The sequence below is a fragment of the Ictidomys tridecemlineatus genome, chromosome 15 (assembly GCF_052094955.1).
Source record: "Ictidomys tridecemlineatus isolate mIctTri1 chromosome 15, mIctTri1.hap1, whole genome shotgun sequence".
In the NCBI taxonomy this organism is placed as follows: domain Eukaryota; kingdom Metazoa; phylum Chordata; class Mammalia; order Rodentia; family Sciuridae; genus Ictidomys; species Ictidomys tridecemlineatus.
The window spans coordinates 8,415,578-8,437,950 of record NC_135491.1 but is presented as its reverse complement, the minus strand read 5'-3'; the positions used below and the strand labels follow the sequence as shown (position 1 = coordinate 8,437,950).

General features: G+C 40.2%; 2 protein-coding genes across 2 annotated transcripts in view; both read right to left on the bottom strand.

Moving 5' to 3' along the window:
* LOC101962223 (sulfotransferase 2A1) overlaps positions 1-22,373 on the bottom strand; it is a 71,923-nt gene that overhangs the window by 14,731 nt on the left and 34,819 nt on the right. The window lies entirely within an intron of this gene.
* On the bottom strand, positions 71-12,132 carry LOC101961755 (sulfotransferase 2A1). The gene is given in 7 exon segments (XM_078031758.1): positions 71-762; positions 3,591-3,768; positions 5,460-5,499; positions 5,501-5,552; positions 8,228-8,354; positions 10,112-10,320; positions 11,921-12,132. Coding segments are annotated over 7 exon segments (855 nt in total). The 5' UTR covers positions 12,057-12,132; the 3' UTR covers positions 71-649.

Below are 22,373 nucleotides of genomic sequence, written 5' to 3'. Positions count from 1 at the left end.
AGGGAAATCCCAGTCATTTCTCAGAAGCAAGTGTTCAGAGACACAAAAGGGATAATTGAAGGCTTCAAAATGAAGAAAATGTCTTTTATAATTATTATTAGTATTATTTTGGTGTTGAGATTTTAACCCAGGGGTATTTAGCCACTTAGCTGTATCTCCAGCCCTTTTAAATATTTTATTTAGAGATATGATCTCACTGAGTTGCAAAGTGTCTTGCTCAGTTGCTGAGGCTGGCTTTGAAGTCGGGATCCTCCTGCTTCAGCCTCCTGAGCCACTGGAAGTACAAGCATGTGCCACCATGACCCACGAAGTCTTTTTTTTCAGGTATTTGTAATTATACATAGTAGTTGAGTTCATACAGAAAAACTCATCCATGCACAGAAACCGATTTCAGTTCATGATGCCCTTTCCCTGCTGTGCCTCTCCCTTCTCCCATTCTCCTTCCCCCTCCCATTCTCCTTCCTCTGTGCAACTAGACTTCCTTTGCTCATCTGTTAATGTTTATTTCATTGGTTCTTTATGTTATTCTTTCCTTCCCTTCCACCTTCCTGTAGAAATAGTTTTAATGCTAAGAATCCCTCTGTTCTGTACACATCCCAAGACAGGAAACAATGTCAGTCTCCATAAAAGATCCAGAATTTTTTGGACATTACTCCCATGGGAACAGCTCTTTGGGGAAACCCAACATCTTCTCCTGGTAAACTTTATCCAAGGCTTCAGCCTGGGCCACTGTGAGGTGATTCTTCCAGTCCCCACAGATGCCTGGAAAACATGAAGTAGACACAGATCAGATCTAGGGATGGGTCTTAAGATGGCGACCTCCTCCCTGCTCTGTGTAGACAGCAGAGTGACCCCTGGGTCATTGGTGAGGCCTTCTCCTGCCTGGACACCACACCCATTTCCACGTCTATCTGCCTGGAAAGTGTGTCCTGACTTCCCTCCATTTTCAAAGCAATCTGTACAGAATCCATACGCAGTGAGGCTGGGTATAAATCAGAAGATCTGGACTATAACTAAGTCTGACCACTTGGGTTTGAGCACTTTGGTCCAAACCAACAAAATTTCTGACCTGGTGATCAGAGCAGGTCACAGCTAGTGTTGTGCTTTAACTTTTCTCTGTGAGAAGTTCTTCTGCACATGGCACCATGAGGATCCATGGCAGAGCCAGTGGCCCCAGTCACTTCTGGCTCATGTCTCCCCAGATTTCCAGTCTCCTTCAGCCACGTTCCCTGGTGATGTTGAGGCTCTAGGTGTAGGGTCCTGGTTGATTCAGACTCCATCCTGGGACTGCCCATTGGCTCTCTCTGCTCCATGACACAGTCTTCTGATTCAGCCTCAAGCTTGCCAGGCTGCTCCCTCCTCAGGGTGTTTACCTTTCATGCTCCTCCCCAGAGTGCTGTCCCAGCAGACACATTATGTCATGTCCCTTAGCCTAACTCAACTGTTGACTCCAGTGCAGTGACTCAGTGGGGCTCTCAGTTCTAACCACACAAATACATCCTTGCTGACTTCACAGCAATGACCAAAATGATATGTTCTATGTATTTCCTTTTAGAATGTCCATACGGAATGCATGTCTCAAATATTAGGACATCAAAAAATTTTATAAACTGCATGATTTAACCCTTCAAGGAATGACATAGTATATGTTTAATAAATAATTGTTGAAAGAATTAATAAAGAGTGAGTAATATACTAGCATAAAACCCTGTTTTACAGAAAAGGTTTATAAAATGCCCTGGCAGGATGACCCTGTGGGAAAGTGGTGGGAGTCAAATGGAAACTGAAGTTATGAACATAAGTCAGACCCTTTTCATCTACCTGCCTGGAAAGTGTGCCTGACTTCCCTTCTCTCCCAAACCATCCTGCACAGCATCCCTAGGCAGTGATGCTGTCTATCAAATAAGAACACTTGCACTATATCTAACTGACCACTTCTTGTTTCAGAACCTTGCCCAAGCTATCAGAATTTCTGACCTAATTTATCAGACCAGATCACAACTAGTCCCTCTGCTTTTGGCCATTCTCTGTGAGAAGTTCCTCTGCATGTGGCACCATGTGGGTCCATTGCCAGATTCAGTGGCTCTAGTCCCTTGTGGCTCAGAGTCTCCCAGGACATCCAGTCTCCTTCAGCCAAGTTCCCTGGTGCTTTGAGGCTCTAGCTGTAGGGTCCTTGTTGGTTGGGACTCCATCCCTGGGACTGCCCATTTGCTCTCTCTGCTCCATGACACAGTCTTCTGATTCAGCTTCAGACATGCCAGGCTGCCCCCTCCTCAGGGTGTTTACCTTTCCTGCTCCTTACCCCAGAGTCTGTCCCAGCAGACACCTTCACCTCTGTCCATTGGCCTCACTCATATGTTTACTCCAGTGCAGTGACTCAGTGGGGCTCTCAGCTCAGAACCCTACATCTCCATCCTTGTTCATAGCAATGATCAAACATGAGATGTTCTGTGTACTTCCTTTTTGAATGTGCATAAGGTATGCATTTCTAACATATTAGGGTATGAAGTCGTTTTTACAAATTTCCTAAGAATTAGTGCTTAAAGTAATGACATAATGACATATAAGTTCAGTAAATAATGTTTGAAAGGATAAGTAAAGAATGAGTAACATACTAGCATAATAGCCTGTTTTCCAGAGAAGAATTTTTTTTTAAATGCACTGGCAGGGTTACCCTGTGGGAAAGTGGTTGTGGTGGAATGAAAGCTAAAGATATGGGCATAAGTCAAACACTTTATTCATTTGATTATAGCATTATTCTATGTGTCATATAAATTAGTTTTCACTTTTGAGACCAATTTCATTCATTAGTAAAATATATAATAATCTCTAAACTGTTATATGCATGTAAACAATACACTCAAATGAATATAAAGTAGCAGAATGTGTAATATGTAATGGTTATCCTATAACCACTTATTCGTACCCTATTTTCATTAGTAGAACGATCTTCACTGATTTCTTCTGCTAGGCCTGGGCTCTTCCACAGAGTCCCATCCCCAGCCCAGTCCTCTATTTTCTCTGTGCTCCAAGTTCACTGTGTGGCAGAAATCCCGACCTCTTAAATATCTTTTGAAGCATTTAGTATATTTATTCCATAATTTATCATTACAGATACCTGTGAACTGGAGGAATTTTAGAAAAGTAGGTTCTGTGAGTATTTGCAGTAGACATTTTCAATAGACTTGAATCCAAGGGTGGAGATATGATTCATCGGTCTGCACAGTAAGGAGGCCTTACCCTATCTCACAGCAAATGACCCACTCCCTGCTTTCTGCTGGTTGGTCTTTGTAGATCTCTTTATTTAGGGCAGTTCTCTATGTTAAGTCACCAGTGGAGTAGCCCCAAAACAACCATCTTCAAAATAACCCTCCTCTCCAAGACTGAATCAACTTTCTCCAAGTGCCTACAGCCCATCCCAGGACCATGAAAACATTTTTTTTTTTTTTGCCATAAAGGCGCATGCAAAGCTTTTTGGGCTATGAATCATTTCAAGTTGATGTGTTCAAATACCTTCACTCTGGGTGTAGGGTGGTAAACATAGAAGGCCTTCCACGTGTTTCCATACATTCTGAAAACTGAGCAGTTACCTTTTCTTGTAATTTTGAAATGCTTAGAAGAGAATTTTTCAAGCAACATTTCAAGATTGGACATCTTGTTTTCCTTCATGACCTGGAAGGAGCTGTTCTTGAGGACTGAGTCCAGTTCTTCTGAATTTAGCTTCTTTCCCAGGAACTGACCAATCTTCTCTATGGTGCTTCTTGGGTCCTACAATGTGAACAATCAAGAGTGAGGCTCTTAAGGGAAAGAAAGCAGACATGGGAAATTGGAACAGAAGTGTTAGGAGGGGTGAGGGGGAGAAAGAGGAGTGGAGTGATATCAAAATAAGAAAAGACTGAAATGTATGCCGGACCAAGGGAGAAAGAGAAAGGGGCCAAGAAGAGGCGTGTGAAGTGTGTGTGAGATGTGAAGATTGGGGTGCATTTCCTAGAGAGGTTGAGTTTAGGACACCCCAAAGGCAGGCGTTGGGATTTCAAGATGAGGCAAGGAGATAAATGTCCCAAAGATTAATCCTTACACCCAATGATACTGTGTTTCTTAACTGACACTTGGATAACACATAGGGCTTTAAAATATCTCCCTAAACTTGACCCCATAATTATTGATGTATATTCCTGAGAGATCACACCAAGGAAATAGGTCTTGGTAAGAAGAAACAATTTGCTTGAAATCCTAGACCTTCCTCTTAGGATGATAGTGCTTTTTATTAGTCCCCCCCCCCCCGTGAGCCTCAGGCATTATATAAAAAAGACACACAACTGTGTCAATAATTTACAAAGAGTGTTGGGTGATTTGAGAGGAAAATTACAGGGACGTGTGGGAGCTTGCTGCTGAGGTGGCTGAAGGTGGCATCAAGGCCCTTGGTGAGAAATGACTTCATGCTGAGGACACAGCAGGACAGGAAGCAGCTGCAGGAAGGTGAGCAGGGTCCTTTCTCCAGGGGAAGCAGATTTCCTGTGCCGGTGGCACCTTCTCTGTCCCCAAGACACACTCGGAGGCCAAGTGTTTTCTGAAGGTCTGTTCACTCTTTTACTTTTTTTTTTCCTTGTTTTACCACTTCTGAAAAAGCTTCTAAAAATTTTAAAGCTTTCAGTTACATATGGACCTATTAAACTCACACAGAGCACTGGGCAATTTTTGTGTAGTTTATGTGACATTTTTCTGCTCTAGCAGAAAAATAAAGTTAGAATAAGTACCTATTTAATGTGTAAAAATCCAATCAGTATAAGTGGCATATCTACAAACTCAGGTAGACATTATTGACTTAGTTTGGAACATTCAAAATCCTCTCCACTTGCTGTTTTGAAATGTATGATTGATTACTGTTCTCCACAGTCACCACCCTGTGCTACAGATCATTGGAAGTCATTGCATTACCCAGTTGTACCCTGCACCCACCCACCAGGGCTGAGTACCATCTGCAGGCCTTCCTGTTACTCCATCCCCTGACCCCCTCACAATAGCTACGCAGTTGTGACTTCTCACATTCACCTCACCTCATCAGTCAAGGGGAGAAGCCAGAGAGGTGAACCAACTCTGGGATTTAATGCTTTCTGCCCAGTGTCTTCTGATGACGAGGTTTTGTGACCATTACAGGTCCTGAGTGCAGAAACCTTGGCAGCCCCAGGAGATAGCATAAGCCGTGGCCCCCAGCTTTTGTGTGTAGAAGGGTTCTATAGAATCACCAGATGCAATAAACTGGAAGACATGAAGAAAGCTTGGGGATGGTGAAGCAGAAGCACAGCAAGGGAGACCAAGCTTTCATATATTTTTAGTGACCTCCAAGAGGCTGCACTTTGACAGCCTCTTGGTGGAGTAGAGATGATGAGGACCTGGGATGTCGGAGGGAGAAGGATGGTGTGGAGCTGACAGGCTCTGACTATGAGAGGGGGGCTCACCTTCTGCAGCTCTTCATAACTCAGCATCAGGATGTTCTCTCTGTCTCATGGACATCCAGCCACGAATGTGCTCGAACCATGATCCATAGGGCACTGTGGGGCAGGCACAGGGGGTTCAGGTTACATACTACCAGGGGCTGGGCTGTTCCTGTCACTCTTCACTCCCTGACAGCTGGATTCATGTACAATGGAACAATCCTCCTCAAACTAGGTAGTGAAATAGAGAGAGGGACCATTCCTGAATTCATTCTATGAAACCATATCATACTGTTACCCAACCCAGACAAAGACACATTGAGTAAGAGAACAACATGAACACAGACACAAAAAGATGTATTAAATATCAGCAAATCATATTCTACATGAAGATTATACACACCAGGACACATTGTATTCACACTTTAAGATTATACATCACAACATGTTGATTTCATTCCAGGGATGTAAAGTTGGGTAACATATGCAAATCTATAAATGTATTTCCCCATATCAATAAAATTTGCCTTGACAGAGGAACTTGGATGAGCATAACAAAGGCTATATGTGACAAACCCAAAGCCAATATCATGCTAAATAGGAAAAAACTGGAAGCATTTCTATTAAAATCAAATACAAGGCAAGGATGTCCACTCACACCACTCCCATTCAATGGAGTTCTTGACACTCAGGCCAGATAAGTCAGGCAAGAGAAGGGAAATCAAACATTCATAGGTAGAAAAGAAAGAAGCCAAATTATCAGTGTTTGCAAATGATATAATGTTATGCTTTGAAGATCCCAAAAGTTCTCTACAAAAACAGTTCTAGAACTGATAACAAAATTCAGCAAAGTTGCAGGATGCAACATTCATATACAAAAATCCAGAACTTTTGTTTGTAACAATGATGAATCTGCTGAGGAAGAAATCGGGACCACAATTCCATTCAGAAGGGTCTCAAAATATACCTAGGTTGCTGGATGTGGTGGTGCACTCCTGTAATCCCAGCAGCTTGTGAGGCTGAGGGAGGAGGATTGTGAGTCCAAAAGATAATCTCAACAATTTAATGAGTCCCTGTGTAACTCAGTGAAACTGTGTCTCTAAATAAAATATAAAAACAAAGGGTTAGGGATGTGGCTCAGTGGAGTACATCATAGGTAACACACAAACAAATACAAACAACAACCACAAAATCCTAGGAATAATCTCTCCAAAGAGGTGAAAGACCTCTCACAATGAAAATCATAGAACACTGAAGAAAAAACTTGAAGAAGACAGTATAAAGTATAAAGCCCTTCCATGTTCTTATATAGGCAGAACCAAAATTGCCACATTACCAAAAAATCTACAGACTCAGTGTAATTTCCATCATATTCCAATGATATTCTTCAAAAAATATAAGAAACAGTTCTCAAATTTAAATGATAAATAAAAGACTAAGCTTAGCCAAAGTAATTCTGAGCAATGATGAAGTGCTGGGGATGTGGCACTTAACTAGCACCTGAAAGCCCAGGTGTAATCCCAATGCCAAATAATAATAGAAATAATGCTGAAGTTATCCCATTTCCCACTATCAAATCATACTAAAGAGGTACAGAATCAAAAAAGGTACTAATATCAAAACAGACAAATAGATCAATTGAATACAATAGAAGGCACAGAGGCAAATATTCAAGGACAGAGTCATTTGATCCTTAACAAAGACACCAAAAGTAAATATTGGGAAAACACGGCCTGTTTAATAAATAGGGCTTGGAAAACTGAGTATCTACATGTTGAAGATGAAGCTAAATCCTGCACAAAAGTCAAGTCAAAGTGGGCTAAAATTTATAGAAATTAGACCATAAACACTAACTATTGTAGAAGATATGGAGCCTGCACTCCAGCATATAGGTGTAGGTGTGACTTCCTATAAGACTCCTAGTGTTCAGGAAAGGAAACCAAGAATTGATAAACGGAATGACATCAAGTTAAAAAGCTTCCACCCAGCAAAGAAGAGGTGGCCTACAAGTTGGGAGAAAATTTTTGCCTCTTTGACAGAGATTAACATCCAGCATATATAAAGAACTCAAAAATCATAACACCCCAAACCAAATAACCCAATCAATAGATGAATGACTGAATAATTATTTCACAAATGGAGGAATACAATGGCCAATAATTAGTTGACAAAAATTTCAACATCTTTAACAATGAGAGAAAAGCAAATCCAAGCTACATGAGATTGCATCTCACTCCAGTTAGAATGGCAATCATCAAGAACACAAATACTAATAAGTGCTGGTGGGAATGTGAGTGAAAAGCAGCACTTACACACTATTGGGATTGGAAATTAGAACAACCATCATGGAAATCTGTGTGGAGTTTCCTCAAAAGACTAGGAATGAAACCACCATATGACCCAGTCATAAAACTCCTTGGTATTTATCCAAAAGAATGAAAGTCTGCACACTAGAGCAGTACAGCACACCTATGTTGATGCCGGTTCAACCCACAGCAGCTAAGTTAGGGAACCAGCCTAGGTGTCCCCTGACTGATGAATGGATAAAGAACATGAGGTCCATGTACATGATGGATTTTACTCAGTCATAAAGAAGAGCTAAATTATGCCATTTGCAGGAAAATGGGTGGAACTGGAGATCAGAATGTTAATTGAAAGAAGCCAGACTCACAGAGTCATCAGTTCTCTGTTTTTTCTCATATGTGGAAAAAGAATAAAATAGGGTTACCAAAAAATTAGGAGAAAGAACAGTAGAGTAGAGGAAGCAGAATTATATGTCACAGGACACTCACCATTTCCTTCCATGAACCACTGAAAATACTGTTCCAGTGACTCTGGTTTCTTAGAAACATGTGTCATAATCCAAAAATAATAACCTGACACAAGAACATCTTTGGGACTTCTCATGACATATATCACCTTAAATTAAGGAAAAATGAGAGAAAGAAAAATTAGTCTGAATCAGTCATTTCCCACCTTGATATTAATCTTCACCCAGGCAGTTCTTACTTAGTCTTGATTAAAAATCAGTGGGTGGGCTGGGGATGTGGCTCAAGCAGTAGCGCACTCCAGTGGCATGCGTGCAGCCCGGGTTCGATCCTCAGCACCACATACAAACAAAGATGTTGTGTCTGCCGAAAACTAAAAAATAAATATTAAAAAATTCTCTCTCTCTCTCTCTCTCTCTCTCTCTCTCTCTCTCTTTAAAAATATCAATGGGGTCCTTTCATGAATTAGTTATAGCATTCATTAATGAAATACTTTAACATTCCTTTTTCTATATTCATGTGCTAGGAATAGAAGAAGAATAGCTTTTCTCTACATTCTGGGATATTAGTCTACTTAACATGGGAAGCTGCTGGATAGCTTTAAATGGTAAGTGGTGAGATATGTGTATGCTTTCCCATAATCATCAACAGCAGAATGGATTAATAAATTATAGTATATTCATATTTATGACAATACACAGTCATTCACACAGTCAAGACCCTATAGGAATCTCACCGATATTACATTCATATACCAGGAATGTATTTGTGCAAAATTCAAGAATAAGCAAAAATATTCTGTAGTTAAAGTACAGGGAGTGTTTCCCTCAGTGGGTGGACCCTGTTTGGTAGAAGGGGCCTGGAAGACTTTCTGGATGGTAGAAATGTCTGGTCCGGATGATAGTTGCCCAACTGTGTACTTAGGTGCATACTAAGAGGCTGATGTTTAAGATTAGAGATCACACACACACACACACACACACACACACACACACACACACACATGCACGCACACACGCATGCACACACACACACACACAGAGGCACCACTTGGTACTGGAACATCAGAATTTGACTTTGTATTTGCACCGACTCTCTTCGTGTTGTTACTAGAGGTCTCGTATCACCTTAGGCCTGAGTTTAATCAAGCTGAGGTTAATAAACCCAACAGAAGACATGGAAATAGGTCTTTTTGGACAACCTCACCATCTGGAACTTTATTACATTTCCAAGGCAGGAGAATATTATCTAGGTTTCCCGGTGTTTTAAAAATAAAAACATGAAACATTCAGAAGTCAACACACACCTTAAGAAAGGATGTTTCTAAATTTAGTCTTTGGCATGTTAGATCTTGGATATCCACTGTCTGTGCTGATGGTCCATCAGCCATAGGGAGGCTGGAGTGGCTGCTGATCACAGAGCACAGTGATGTGCAGTGGGATGCTGTGGTTAGACAGCTGGCCACAACCCCTGAGCAGTGCCCTGGATTTATGCGGTTACCAATGTATGCGCACTCTCCTCCCTGTACGGGCAACACTGATTGGGTGCTTCCACCTACCTGGCAGGAGGGTTTTATTGAATTAATATGGGTAAACATATACAAGAGCTTCCAAGATGGGAAACTCTAGAGTAAATGCAGTTATAAATTCAGGTTGAACATAAGAAGTGGTTTTCTAAGTTTCCGACATTAGCCAGTCACTTTACCCTGAATTCAGGGTAGGCTAATTTGTGGAATGGTCCACATCCTTGTACTCAAGCGTGGTCTGAGTTGTGGCCACATTACCTCACCTAATGTCTAATAACCTGAGGTCTCACCCAACCTACCCAAAGAGTAGACACCCAGAAAGATACAGGAGTTATCTGGGCACATGGAAGGGCAAAAACATTGATAAAACTTTAGGAACTGACCTTGGCCTTGGACGTGAACAAAGATGTAGGGAAGAGATGGAAGGGCAGGTGAGAGGCTAGGAGTCTTGGGCCCTCTCGCTCCTTTAACAATTTATAACCCCCATTGGACTCTAACCAGGGTGATTGTTCCCAGATTGGCACAGACTGAATCCACTTGGTGTCCCCTTTGGAGTGAATCAGGCAGAGAATTTCAATCACCCAGTGACTTCCTAGATAAGGAAGGAAAAAGTGATGGTCACTCATTTCAACATGACTTGTGAACAAAAAATTATGATAAAATACCTAACATACACTTTACCATTATACCAATTTAAAGCATGCACTCAAGTATGCTAAGCAGCATTAAGCACATTCTTATTGTTGCTCAGCCAATGTCAAGAATCATTTCTTCTTGAAAAACTGGAACTCTCTGCTTATTAACTACATATCCCTACTTATTCCATCACTGGGTTCTTGGAACTCACCATTGGAATTTCTGTTTATATGAACTTCACTATACTAGATATTTTGCACCAATGGAATCATATAGTATTTGTCCTTTTGTGTTCAACTTATTGCATTTAGCTTGATGCCCTCAATATTAATCTATGTGTAGAAGGTGTCAGACTATTCTTCCTTCTTAAGGCTGAATCATATTACATTGTGTCAATATGTCACATTTCGTTTATGCATTCATCTATGAATGGATTTTAGCTTGCTTCCTCCTCTTGGCTCTTTGCTGGTATCCTTTTAATATGTTATCACTCCCTGTGGGGCAAGTGCATGGAGTACTGCATACACAGCATACATTAAGGGTGTCTGAGTGGCAGGCCACTCCCCTTCTGTTTGGTATGTGAGCGTCAGGCCTCTTACCCTGTAGGCACAGCCCTGGGCATGAGGCCATGTGTTGTAGTCCCTGTGCTTGCTCCATGGCTGACTCCTCGACTGGTTGCTGCAAGGTCAGTTAGCGGAAATTGCATTGTGCATCTGAGTGGCAGGCCACTCCCCTGTGCTGGGTGTGTGAGTGGCAGGCTGCTTACCCTATAGGCACAGCCCTGGGCATGAGGCCATGTGTTGCAGTCCCTGTGCTTGCTCCACAGTCCACTCCTCGATTGGTTGCTGCGAGGGCAGTTACCAGACAGTGCATTGGTGGCTGCCTGTAATATATATATACATAGTAACTGTGCAATAAAATCAGACCTGCTTCCTGCTTGGTCTCCAGAGGTTCTGATTACTGACTCTGCAACCACACTCTTCTCTACCCTGTTCCATGGACCTCCTTGCTGGATGAGAGAGAGACCCCATGAAATTCCCCTTGACTCTTCAGCCCCGTGCCTCTTCCAATGACACTGGCCTCAATCCTCACCCCTGCAATGCTCCTGTCCCTACTCCCTATAGTCCTCATAGTCCCTTGAAATTTCCAGGCTCATTTCTGATTTCCAGCCATCGCCCATGCTTATTATCCTACTCTAAATTATCCCTCTTCACCTCATGACCTCGATTTCAGTCTTTTTATCTCTATTTAGCTACTGTTTTGCTATTAGATGTTCATGGGTCATGCTCTTCCACCCACTTCTGCCAGGCAACCACACACAAACGCCTCAATCTGCTTAGGATTCACTCCTATATCTCCCTCCAATAACTTAGATGATCCTTGCTCAGCATTACACCACTCTGCACTAGTCTGAATTGAAGTGGCCTGGGGCACTACCCTTCTTCCCCAAGCAGGGCTGGCTGGCAGGTACAGCACATGCCACCCCTCTGCTGAGTAAGCAAAGAATGCAGCCATCGCCTTTCCCATTGATGATGGTCCCTGTCCTGTTTCCTTACCTGATTTGGGGTAGGTCACCAATACTGTGTCTTCATCCTTTATCACAAACTGAGCACATGCTTCTTTCAAAACTTCATGGCTGTAACCAATCACAGGGAAAGGTAACCCTTCAAACCACAAGTAGCCATCTGTCATGGTGATGAGCTCTCTGTGCGAGGTGCAGGGGTTCCTGCTGTAGCCACCATTGGTTGTTGGGGGAGGTACTGGGAGACTGGACTTTGAAGTAAAGTCAAAGGAATTATTAACTTTTTTGAGTTATCAAATTAACTAGTTTTAAAAACAAATTGTGACTGGTGGGCCAAAGTTTCATTGTATTCAGCAATTTTGGACTCATTTGTAAAACATGAAGATCAGGATCTGAGCAACAGTTCACAGCAGGACTCCACAGCACATGCTGCAAAAAAAAAAAAGCCACTGATGAATCCATGGGACCTAAAGAAATCCATAATTTTATTTTTATTTGCATTTTGAGCAATTTTCAAAAGAGAAGTTTATATGCGACCAATAGATACAGTGTTCAAATAGCAGCCTGGAGGGACATTGAGGACCCGTGGACTGAAAACCCCTTGAGTCTAAAGGATAAGAACCTGTTTTGGAGTCAGCAGATATTGGGGTGGGCTCTATCTGAACTCCAGGGTCCTGTCCTCCCTTACCTTCTGATTAACATGTGGGAATGGGTTTCAAGATTCAGGATTTAGAGACTGAGATAAGAGAATTTTCATATCTACCACATCAAAAGTATATCAAAGCTCTGTTTTATTCTTGGTCTAGCACTTTCAGTTTTCAGTGGACTCTGGGAGTCAAAATCTTCCCATGTTCAATCAACATGCCCACTCAGGGGGTCCATAAATAGCAATCTAATGATTCCAGGAATGCTTAAAGAAACACCTACATTCTTATCAGTTCCCCATGGGCTTCTTTCAGCTAAAATGAACACTATCTAATGAATGATGTAAACCTCACATTATAGGCATTATAGGCAATGGTGTTACATCTAGAATATTTGATAATCAGGAGCAACAACACTTTCCACATTTCCTGTTAATTCTTGATTGTATTAATAGACAGAGCACATGTGTATTAAATTAGTAGCTGTTGTCACTGAGTATAAATCTGACATATCCACAGACTGTTGTGTGCATTTTGGGGAGAATCACCAAAAATTAGTGCATGAGTACTATTCTGGGTGAAAGAAAAGAGGAATTGAATCAGGCAAATATTCAGGGGGATATATGTGCTCTGGAGAGAAGTAACACTATGAACAAGGAACTAATATATACAAAAAAGAAACAAGAGAGTACCTGTAAATATGTACAACTTTATGTGTCAATTTTTAAAATAAAAATAAATTTATACATACCCCCAAAAAGATGAAAGAGCTAACTTTTATAAAAGGGGAAACTGTTTCATGAATTTCATTTCATTCTTAGTATTGCCAAATAATTCTAGAGAGTTATGGCAATCACAGTGACAGTGCCAATGTCCCATAATTATGGGAGGCTGACATTTCTCTGAAGCTTTCTGAACAGGTAATAAATGTCATCCATTACATCATCCCACCAATCCCATGAATAAGGAAGTTATGACGGAGTAAAATTGTTAATTTTCTTATGGTTTAAGAGTGAACTATTGTTTTACAGGAATAGTTGGGGTAATATTCACATATTCATATATGCATGAAATGTGATTTGCCCCACTTTAGTCCTCTGGCTTCTCTCCTTTACTCCCCCCCACCTACTAGTATTTATTTGTTTATTTACATATTAATTAATTTATGCTTTATAGATGTGAATTAAGGTGGAATCCACTGTGGAGTATTTATACATGCACACAGCATAATTTTGTCAGTTTCATTCTACATTTTCTTCCCTTTCCCATCCGTCCCTACCCTTGCATTTTCCTTCTTGTACTCCACGGATCTTTGTAAGGATTCTGTATTTAGGATTAAGGTCTCTGATAGCTTCATGACTATGGCAAATGCTTGGTGGTTAGGGGAGTTTCTGTGCAGACACGAAATATTTCGCTGCTAGGGAAACTCCTGTGCAAAGACACAGGATGCCCAGCTGCGGTAGCAATGCCCCATATCAGGAGGCTCTGTGCTAGAATCTTATCAGCCTTGACCTTGATGCCAGCCACATAGCTGCTGGGAATAAAGGAACTCACTTGCTAGATAACTACAATGCTTCACCAAGCTCTGATGCTCCTGGACCTGCCACTAACAGTAACTTTAAACAATGACTTTCTTGAGAGCTACACAAAGCTTCTAACATTGCACATTGCAACTATAGTGTGTAACTGAGGAATAAGCTGCACAATGTTGCTAACTCTGTAACCTACCTAATGACACAATAAACAATAATGTAGTTATGGCACTAATGACCTAATGGAACCTATTGGTATAAATAAATGGGGCTGCTTGGACAAGCAGCCATCTTTCCTGTCTCTGCATCTTGTCTCTGTCTCTCTTTTTTTTCTTACAGATCTTCCCTCTATCTTTATTATATCAGAGCCCCCCCCCCGCGCACGCACACACACACACACACACACACACACACACACACACACATACATTTTCCCATTACTCAGCTCTAGCTTCCGCATATGAGCAAAAACATTTAACCCTTCTCTTTCTGGCTTTGGCTTGTTTCACTGAGCATGATGTTCTCCAGTTCCATCCATTAACTGACAAATTCCATAATTCCATTCTTTGTTATGATTTTGTAATACTCCACTGTGTATATATACACCACATTTTCTTAATCTGTTTACCTGTTGATAGGTGCCTGTGCTAGTTCCAAACTTGTCTCTTGTGAGTTATGCTGTTATATACATTGGTGTGGCTGTACCACTATACTCTTCTGAAATTAGAGATGTATAAACACCAAGGAGTGGAATCGCTGGGTAATCTTAGGGTTCCATTAGTATTTTGAGGAATCTCCATGCTACTTTCCAAAGTGGTGGTACTAATATGCAGTTCCACTCACAATGTATGAGTGTACCCTTTCCACAGCATTTATTATTTGTGTTCTTGATAATTGTCATTCTAACTGCAGTGAGAAGATATCTCAATATATTTTTGATTTGCATTTCCCTAATTGCTAGAGATGTTGAACATTTTTTCTCATATTTGTTGGCTATTTGTATTTCTTCTTCTGAGAAATGTCTGTTCAGTTCTTTTGGTAAAATGGATAACTTTATTGGAATGAGACCATTTGTCAGGAGTGTGGTGATCTTTACATATAGTTCCTCTGAAGCACCCTCTGCCTACATTTGTCACCAAGTGGTGACCCAAGTTCATGCTCTCTGCTGGATCCCACAGTGTCACCAGAGTCCATGCTCAGTACTGAACTTCAGTCCATGCCCTGTCCTGGACCACTGCCATGTCTGAGGGACAGCCAAACCCAGGATCCACTGGATTACAGTGATCTCTTGATGACCCTGGAATCCAGCTCTCTGCTGCAGTAGACTTTTTCTAGTGATAATAAAGTTAATCCTCTGTAAATGGAAAACTCTGAGTGACCCTGGAGTCAGAGCTGCACTGGCTACAGTTATACTTACTGCCCCTCAGCTGCATGTTGTGTAATGGTCTGCAATTATTCTTGGTGACACATGAGGCTCTAATTGTACTGTTTACAACCTGTTCTTCCTGTTCGTCCTACTGTTGTGGTGTTCCAAACATGTCAACCAGAGAGATTCCACAAGAAAGTGATAAAGTAGATCCCTGTAATTCATCTTATATAAAAGTCAACGCAAAGTGGGTGAAAGACCTAGAATCAGACCAGAAACTTTGTAACTGCTAGAAGAAGACATAGGATCCACTCTCCAACATAGAGTTGCAGGCACTGAATTCCTCAATGGGACTCCTAAAATTTAGAAAATAAAAGATAACAAATAGAAAGGCATCAAATTAAAAGAGATCTGCACAGAAATGGAAGCAAGTATGTGAAGATAGACAATGATAAATGTGAGAAAATCTTTGCCAGCTACCCTTCTGACAGAATGTAGAAAGAACTCAAAAAAAATTTATCACCAAAAACCCAAATACTCTAATCTATAAATGGGAAAATAAACTCAACAGATATTAACCAAAATATTACATACAGTGGGCCAGCAAAAAATAGGAACTAATGTTCAATATTCTTAGGAATCAGGGAAATGTAAATCAAAACCACAATTGGATTTCATCTTGCTCTTGTTGGAATGTCAAGTATGAGGAATGATGATAAATGTAGTTGAAGGCATGGGAGAAAGAAGCATGTGTGCACTGTTGGTGGAAATATAGTTAGTACAACCACTATGGATATAGAAATGGAGATTTTTCAAAAGGTTAAGAATGGAGCAACTACGTGACCCAGGTTTATCACACCTTGATATTCATTCAAGAGAATGCAGTCAGCATACTGTATAGCAATTCATGCACACCCATGTCTATACCGTTGAGATTCACAATTACCAAGTTAAGAGAATAAACCTGACAACTGTCAACTGAATGGATAAAAATGTGGTATATATACACAAAATATGTTTATTCAGCCAGATCCACCCACACCGGCCTCTGCAGGGCCCCGGGCGCACAGTGGGCCAAGTCCACCCCTTTTCTGGTGGGGCAGAGCCAAGCCTCTGGTGCAGGACCACCCTTTCTGACCAGTGGACTACTGTGGGGGCCAAGATTCAGCCCAGACTGCTCATACCACTCATGCGGGATCCAGGATCTCAGTAGGCCCAGTTCACCCCTCTCCGGGCAGGGCAGACACCACCAGAGCCTAGCCTTTGGTGCAGGGCCACCCCTTCTGACAGCAGACTACTGAAGGAGGTCAAGCCCAGTGGCCCAGATCCCCCCACAGTGGCCTCTGTGGGGCCCAGGCACAGAGCATTCCTGGTAATGTCTCAGATCCGCACTGCAAGAAAGGAAGACACATAAATAACATGGAAAAACAAGGGAGGAAAGTGCCCCAAACAAACCAGGACACTATAATAAAGAACCCATGGGCAGTGGAGATGATGAGATGTCAGATAAGGAGTTCAGGAGGCTCATAATTAAAATGATCCGTGAATTAAAGAATGACCTAAATGAGCAAATACAGGCAAAAATTGATCACTCCAACAATGAGATAAGAGAGCAAATACAGGTAGCAAAAGATTACTTTATGAGAGGGATAGAGACCATGAAAAAAAAACAGTCATAAATCCTTGAAATGAATGATGCAATAAATCAAATAAAAAACTCAATAAAAAGCATAACAACAGACTAGATCACTTGGAAGAAAGAACATCAGATAATGAAGACAAAGTATACAATCTGAAAAATAAAGTTGATCACACAGTGAAGAAAGTTAGAAATCATGAACAGAACATCCAAGAATTATGGGACAGCATCAAAAGACCAAATCTAAGAGTTATTGGGATAGAGGAAGATTCAGAGTTTCAAACTAAAGAAATGCATAATCTCTTCAATGAGATAATACCAGAAAATTTCCCAAACATGAAGAATGAATTGGAAAAGCAAATACAAGAGGTTTACAGAACACCAAATATACAAAATTAGAACAGACCCCACCAAGGCACATTATAATGAAAATGCCTAGCATACAGAATAAGGATAGAATCTAAAAGCCTCAAGAGGAATCAGATCACATATAGGGGGAGACCAATTCGTATCTCAGCAGATTTTCAACTTAGATCCTCAAAGCCAGGAGATCATAGAACAACATATACCAAGCCCTGAAAGAAAATGGATGCTAATCAAGAATCTTATATCCAGCAAAACTAAGTTTTAGATTTGATGATGAAATAAAACCCTTCCATGATAAACAAAAATTAAAAGAATTTACAATTAGAAAGCCTGCACTACAGAACATCCTCAGCAAACTATTCCAAGAAGAGGAAATGAAAAACAATGATGAAAATCAGCAGAGGGAGGGATTACACTAAAAATAAATCTAATCATAAGAGAAACAAGTCATGTTAAATACCAAAAATATACAAAAATGGCTGGGAATACAAATAATGTCTCAATATTAATCCTGGAATGTTAATGGCCTAAACTCACCAATAAAAAGACATAGACTAGCAGATTGGATAAAAAAAAAGACCCAACAATCTGCTGCCTCCAAGAGACTCATAGAAAAGACTGAAGGTGAAGGGCTGGGAAAAATCATACCACTCACATGGACATGGAAGTAAGCAGGGGTTTCCAACCTCATATCAAATAAAGTAGACTTCAAACTAAAGTCAATCAAAAAGGATAAAGAAGAGCACTACACACTGCTTAAGGGAATCATACAACAACAAGACTTAACAATTATAAATATATATGCCCCAAGAATGGAGCCGCTGTGTTCATCAAATAAACTCTTCTCAAGTTCAAGAGTCAAATAGGTCACAACACATTAATTTTGGGTGAATTTAACACACCTCTTTCATCACTAGATAGATCTTCCAAACAAAAGCTGAACAAAGAAACTATAGAACTCAATAATACAATCAACAATTAGAAGTGACTGACATCTATAGGATATTTCACCCTTCAACAAGTGAATACACATTCTTCTCAGCTGCACATGGATCCTTCTCTAAAATAAACTATATATTATGCCACAAAGCAACTCTTAGCAAATATAAAAAGTAGAGATACTATTCTGCATTCTATGATATCATAATAGAATGAAATTAGAAATCAACAATAAAATAAGAAATAAAATCCGCTCCACTCCTGGGAACTAAATAATATGCTACTGAATGAACAATGGATTACAGAAGACATCAAGGATGAGACTGAAAATTTTTAGAGGTGAATGAGAACACAGATACAACATATCGAAATCTCTGGGACACTATGAAAGCAATTCTAAGAGGAAAACTCATTGCATGGAGTTCATTCCTTAAAAGAAGAAAAAGTCAACAAATAAATGACTTAACACTACATCCCAAAGCCCTAGGAAAAAAAAAAGAACAAATCAACACCAAAAGCAGTAGAAGACAGGAAATAATTAAAATCAGAGCTAAAATTAATGAAATCGAAACAAAAGAAACAATTGAAAAATTGACAGAACCAAAAGTTGGTCCTTTGGAAAAAATAAATTGACAGACCATGCTAATGAAGAGAAGGAGAGAGAAAACTCAAATAACTAACATACATGATAAAAAAGGAAATATCACAACGGACACTACAGAAGATAATTAGAAATTATTTTGAAAACTTGTACTCCAATAAAACAGAAAATATTGAAGGCATCAACAAATTTCTAGAGTCATATAGTTTGCCCAAATTGAATCAGGATGATCGACACAATTTAAAGAGATCAATTTCAAGTGACAAAATAGCAGATGCCATCAAAAGTCTACCTACCAAGAGAAGCCCAGGTCCAGAGTTAGACATTTTACCATCCAGAAGTGCCCCCAGGCCCCTCCTACCAATCAGTGCCCACCACTGGAGGGAAACACTCCCTGGACTTCAGCTTCAGCTTACTTTTGCTCATTCTTGGGTTTTGTATAAATTCATTCATGCTGTGTTCATGCCATACCTGTGAGATTGCTCGATGGTCTTGAGTGTGTGAATAACTGCATTTGTTGCCTTGAATCTGAACATACCATACTTCATTCATCTGTTCTACTGTTAGTCCTCATTTTGGGAAAGCACACAAATCCCTCACCACTTACCAAATAAACCTTTCCAGCAGCCCCCATGTTGAGTAGAGTAATACCACAGGAAGAAGAGACAAAGTCTTCTTCTTCTATTCCTAGATGAATGAATATGTAATAGGATCTTGTAAATGTAGATTTGATTAATGAATGCTCTAGCTAATTCATTAAAGGAACCCATTGATGTTTAATAGAAATTAAGTTACAATTGCCTATGCCAAGTTCAAGGTGGGAAATGACTGATTGAGACTGATTTTCCATTCTCTCATTTTCTTTCATATATATATATATATATATATATATATATATCATGTTTCAGTCAGCATGATTTTCACCAGTTCCATAGTTTTACTGCCAAATGCCATAATTTCATTCTTCCTTATAAATTAGCAACTATCCACTGTATGTGTGTGTGTGTATGTATGTATGTGTATGTATATATATATATATATATATATACACACATATATATATATAATGTATTTTTAATCCATGCACCTATTGATGGGTAGCTGTGCTAGTTCCAATATTTGTTCTTGTGAGTTATGCTATTATATTCATTGATATGGCTGCATCACTATAATATTTGACTTTAGAAATGGATCAACACCAAGGAGTGGGATAGCTGGGTCACATGGGATTTTTATTTGAAGCTTTTGTGGGTAACCCATGCCAATTTCCAGAGTGTTTGTACTAATTTGCATGTCCACCCATAATGGATGAGTGTCCCCTTTCCCCCACATCCTCCCCAGCATGTACTATTGGTGTTCTTGATGATTGTCGTTCTGTCTGGAGTGAAAGGAAATCTCTATGTAGTTTTGATTTGCATTTCTGTGATAACTAGGGATGTTGTTGAACATTTTTTTCATGTATTTCTTGGCCATTTGTATTTCTTCTTCTGAGAAGTATGTGTTCAGTTGTCCTGGCAAAATTGTCAATTGCTGGAATAAGTTCATGTGTCAGGATTGTGTTGACCCTTATATGTACTTCCTTTGAAGAACCCTCTAGTCTAAATTTGTCCCCATTTGTGACCTATATTCAAGCTCTTTGCTTGATCACACAGTGTTGCCGGATGCCATGCTCAGTACTCAACTTTAGTCTATGCCTTGTCCTTGGACAACTGTTATGTCTGAGGGATGACAGAGTCCAAGATCCACTGGACGACAGTAGTCTCTCTGTGACCCTGAGTCCAGCTCTGTGCTGCAACACACTTGTTCACTGTGATAACCAAGTTCATGATCTGTAAATGGAAAACTCTGTTTGAATACTGAGTTAATGTTCCACTGGCCACAGTTATTCCTAGTGCCCTTGAGTGCCTGCTGTGTACAGTCTGCAGTTATCCCTGGTGGCACAGGAGGCTCTCACTGTACTGCTACAATCTGTTCTTCCCGTCTCATTCTTTAGCTGGGGTGTTCCTAACATGTCACCCAGAGAGATTCCCCAAGAAATCGATGAAATAGATCCCTGTACTTCTTCTTAATATAAAAGTCAAAACTTAGTGGGTCAAAGACCTAGAATTAGACCAGAAACTTATTAACTGCTAGAAGAAGACATAGGGTCAACTCTCCAACATAGAGTTGCAGACACTGACTTCCTCAATAAGACTCCTAAAATGTAGGAAATACAGCAATGAACTAACAAATAGAAAGGCACCAAATTTAGAGTTTTGCACAGCAATGGAAGAAGTATGTGAAGAAAGATGCTAAATGATGGGAGAATATCTTTGCTGGCTACTCTTAACAGAATGTGAAAAAAACTTAAAAAAAATTAAAAACCCATTAACACCAAAAAATAAAATACTTCAATCTGTAAATATGCAAATAGACTTAACATACATTTCCCACAAGAAGAAATACAGATGGCCACCAAATATATAAAACAATGTTTAGTATTCTTAGCAATCAAGGAAATGCAAATAAAAAATACAATAATATTTCATCTTTAGTTAGAAGGTCAAGTATCAAGTATAATAATAAATTTTGGTGAGAGCATGGAGGAAAGAGCATCCATGAACTCTTGGTGGAAAGAGAACTTAGCAAGTAAGAATGGGGCCACCACGTGACCCAACTCCAACACACCTTGGCGTCTATTCAAAGGAATTGACGTCAGCATCCTGTATAGCAATACATGTACACCCCTGTTTATGCCAGTGAGATTCACAATAACCAAGTTAAGGAATCAATTTCTCAATTAATGAAGGGATTTAAAAAATGGGTTATGTATATATAGCAGAAAATTTTATTTGGCCATAAAGAAGAATGAAATTATTTTATTTGTAGGAAAATGGATCCATGTGGAGAACAACTTGTAAAGTTAGATAACTAAGACTCAGAAGGTTAGTGGTTGTATATTTTATCTCATATGCAGAAGACAGAAAGAAAAAAGGAAAAAGAAAAGAGTAATAAAAATAAAAGAGACAGTAGAGTCTTTGAAATGAATCGGGGAAGGAAGGAGAGGAGGGAAGGGGAGAGTGTGGGTCAAGCAATGAAAGAGACCACATTTTTCTGTGTGCATGTGTGAATATATCACCACGAACCCAAATCTTCTGTGTATCATCATGGGCCAATACTGTCGCGACCCCCTTGCCCGCAAGGAAGACGCGACTCAGGAATCTTCTTTCAGCGGTTTATTCAGGGCCTTGACATTCTTCTAATAATTCTTCTAATCCCCGGAATAATACTCGGATGCCCCTCCCAGCCTTAATAAAGCACCGCGAACCCCAATGCGAAGCTGCCACGTGGACCCTTCTCACAGGGTGCTAGAAAACGACACGCCAACTTTCTCTGATAAGGAGTTGACAATACGCCAACT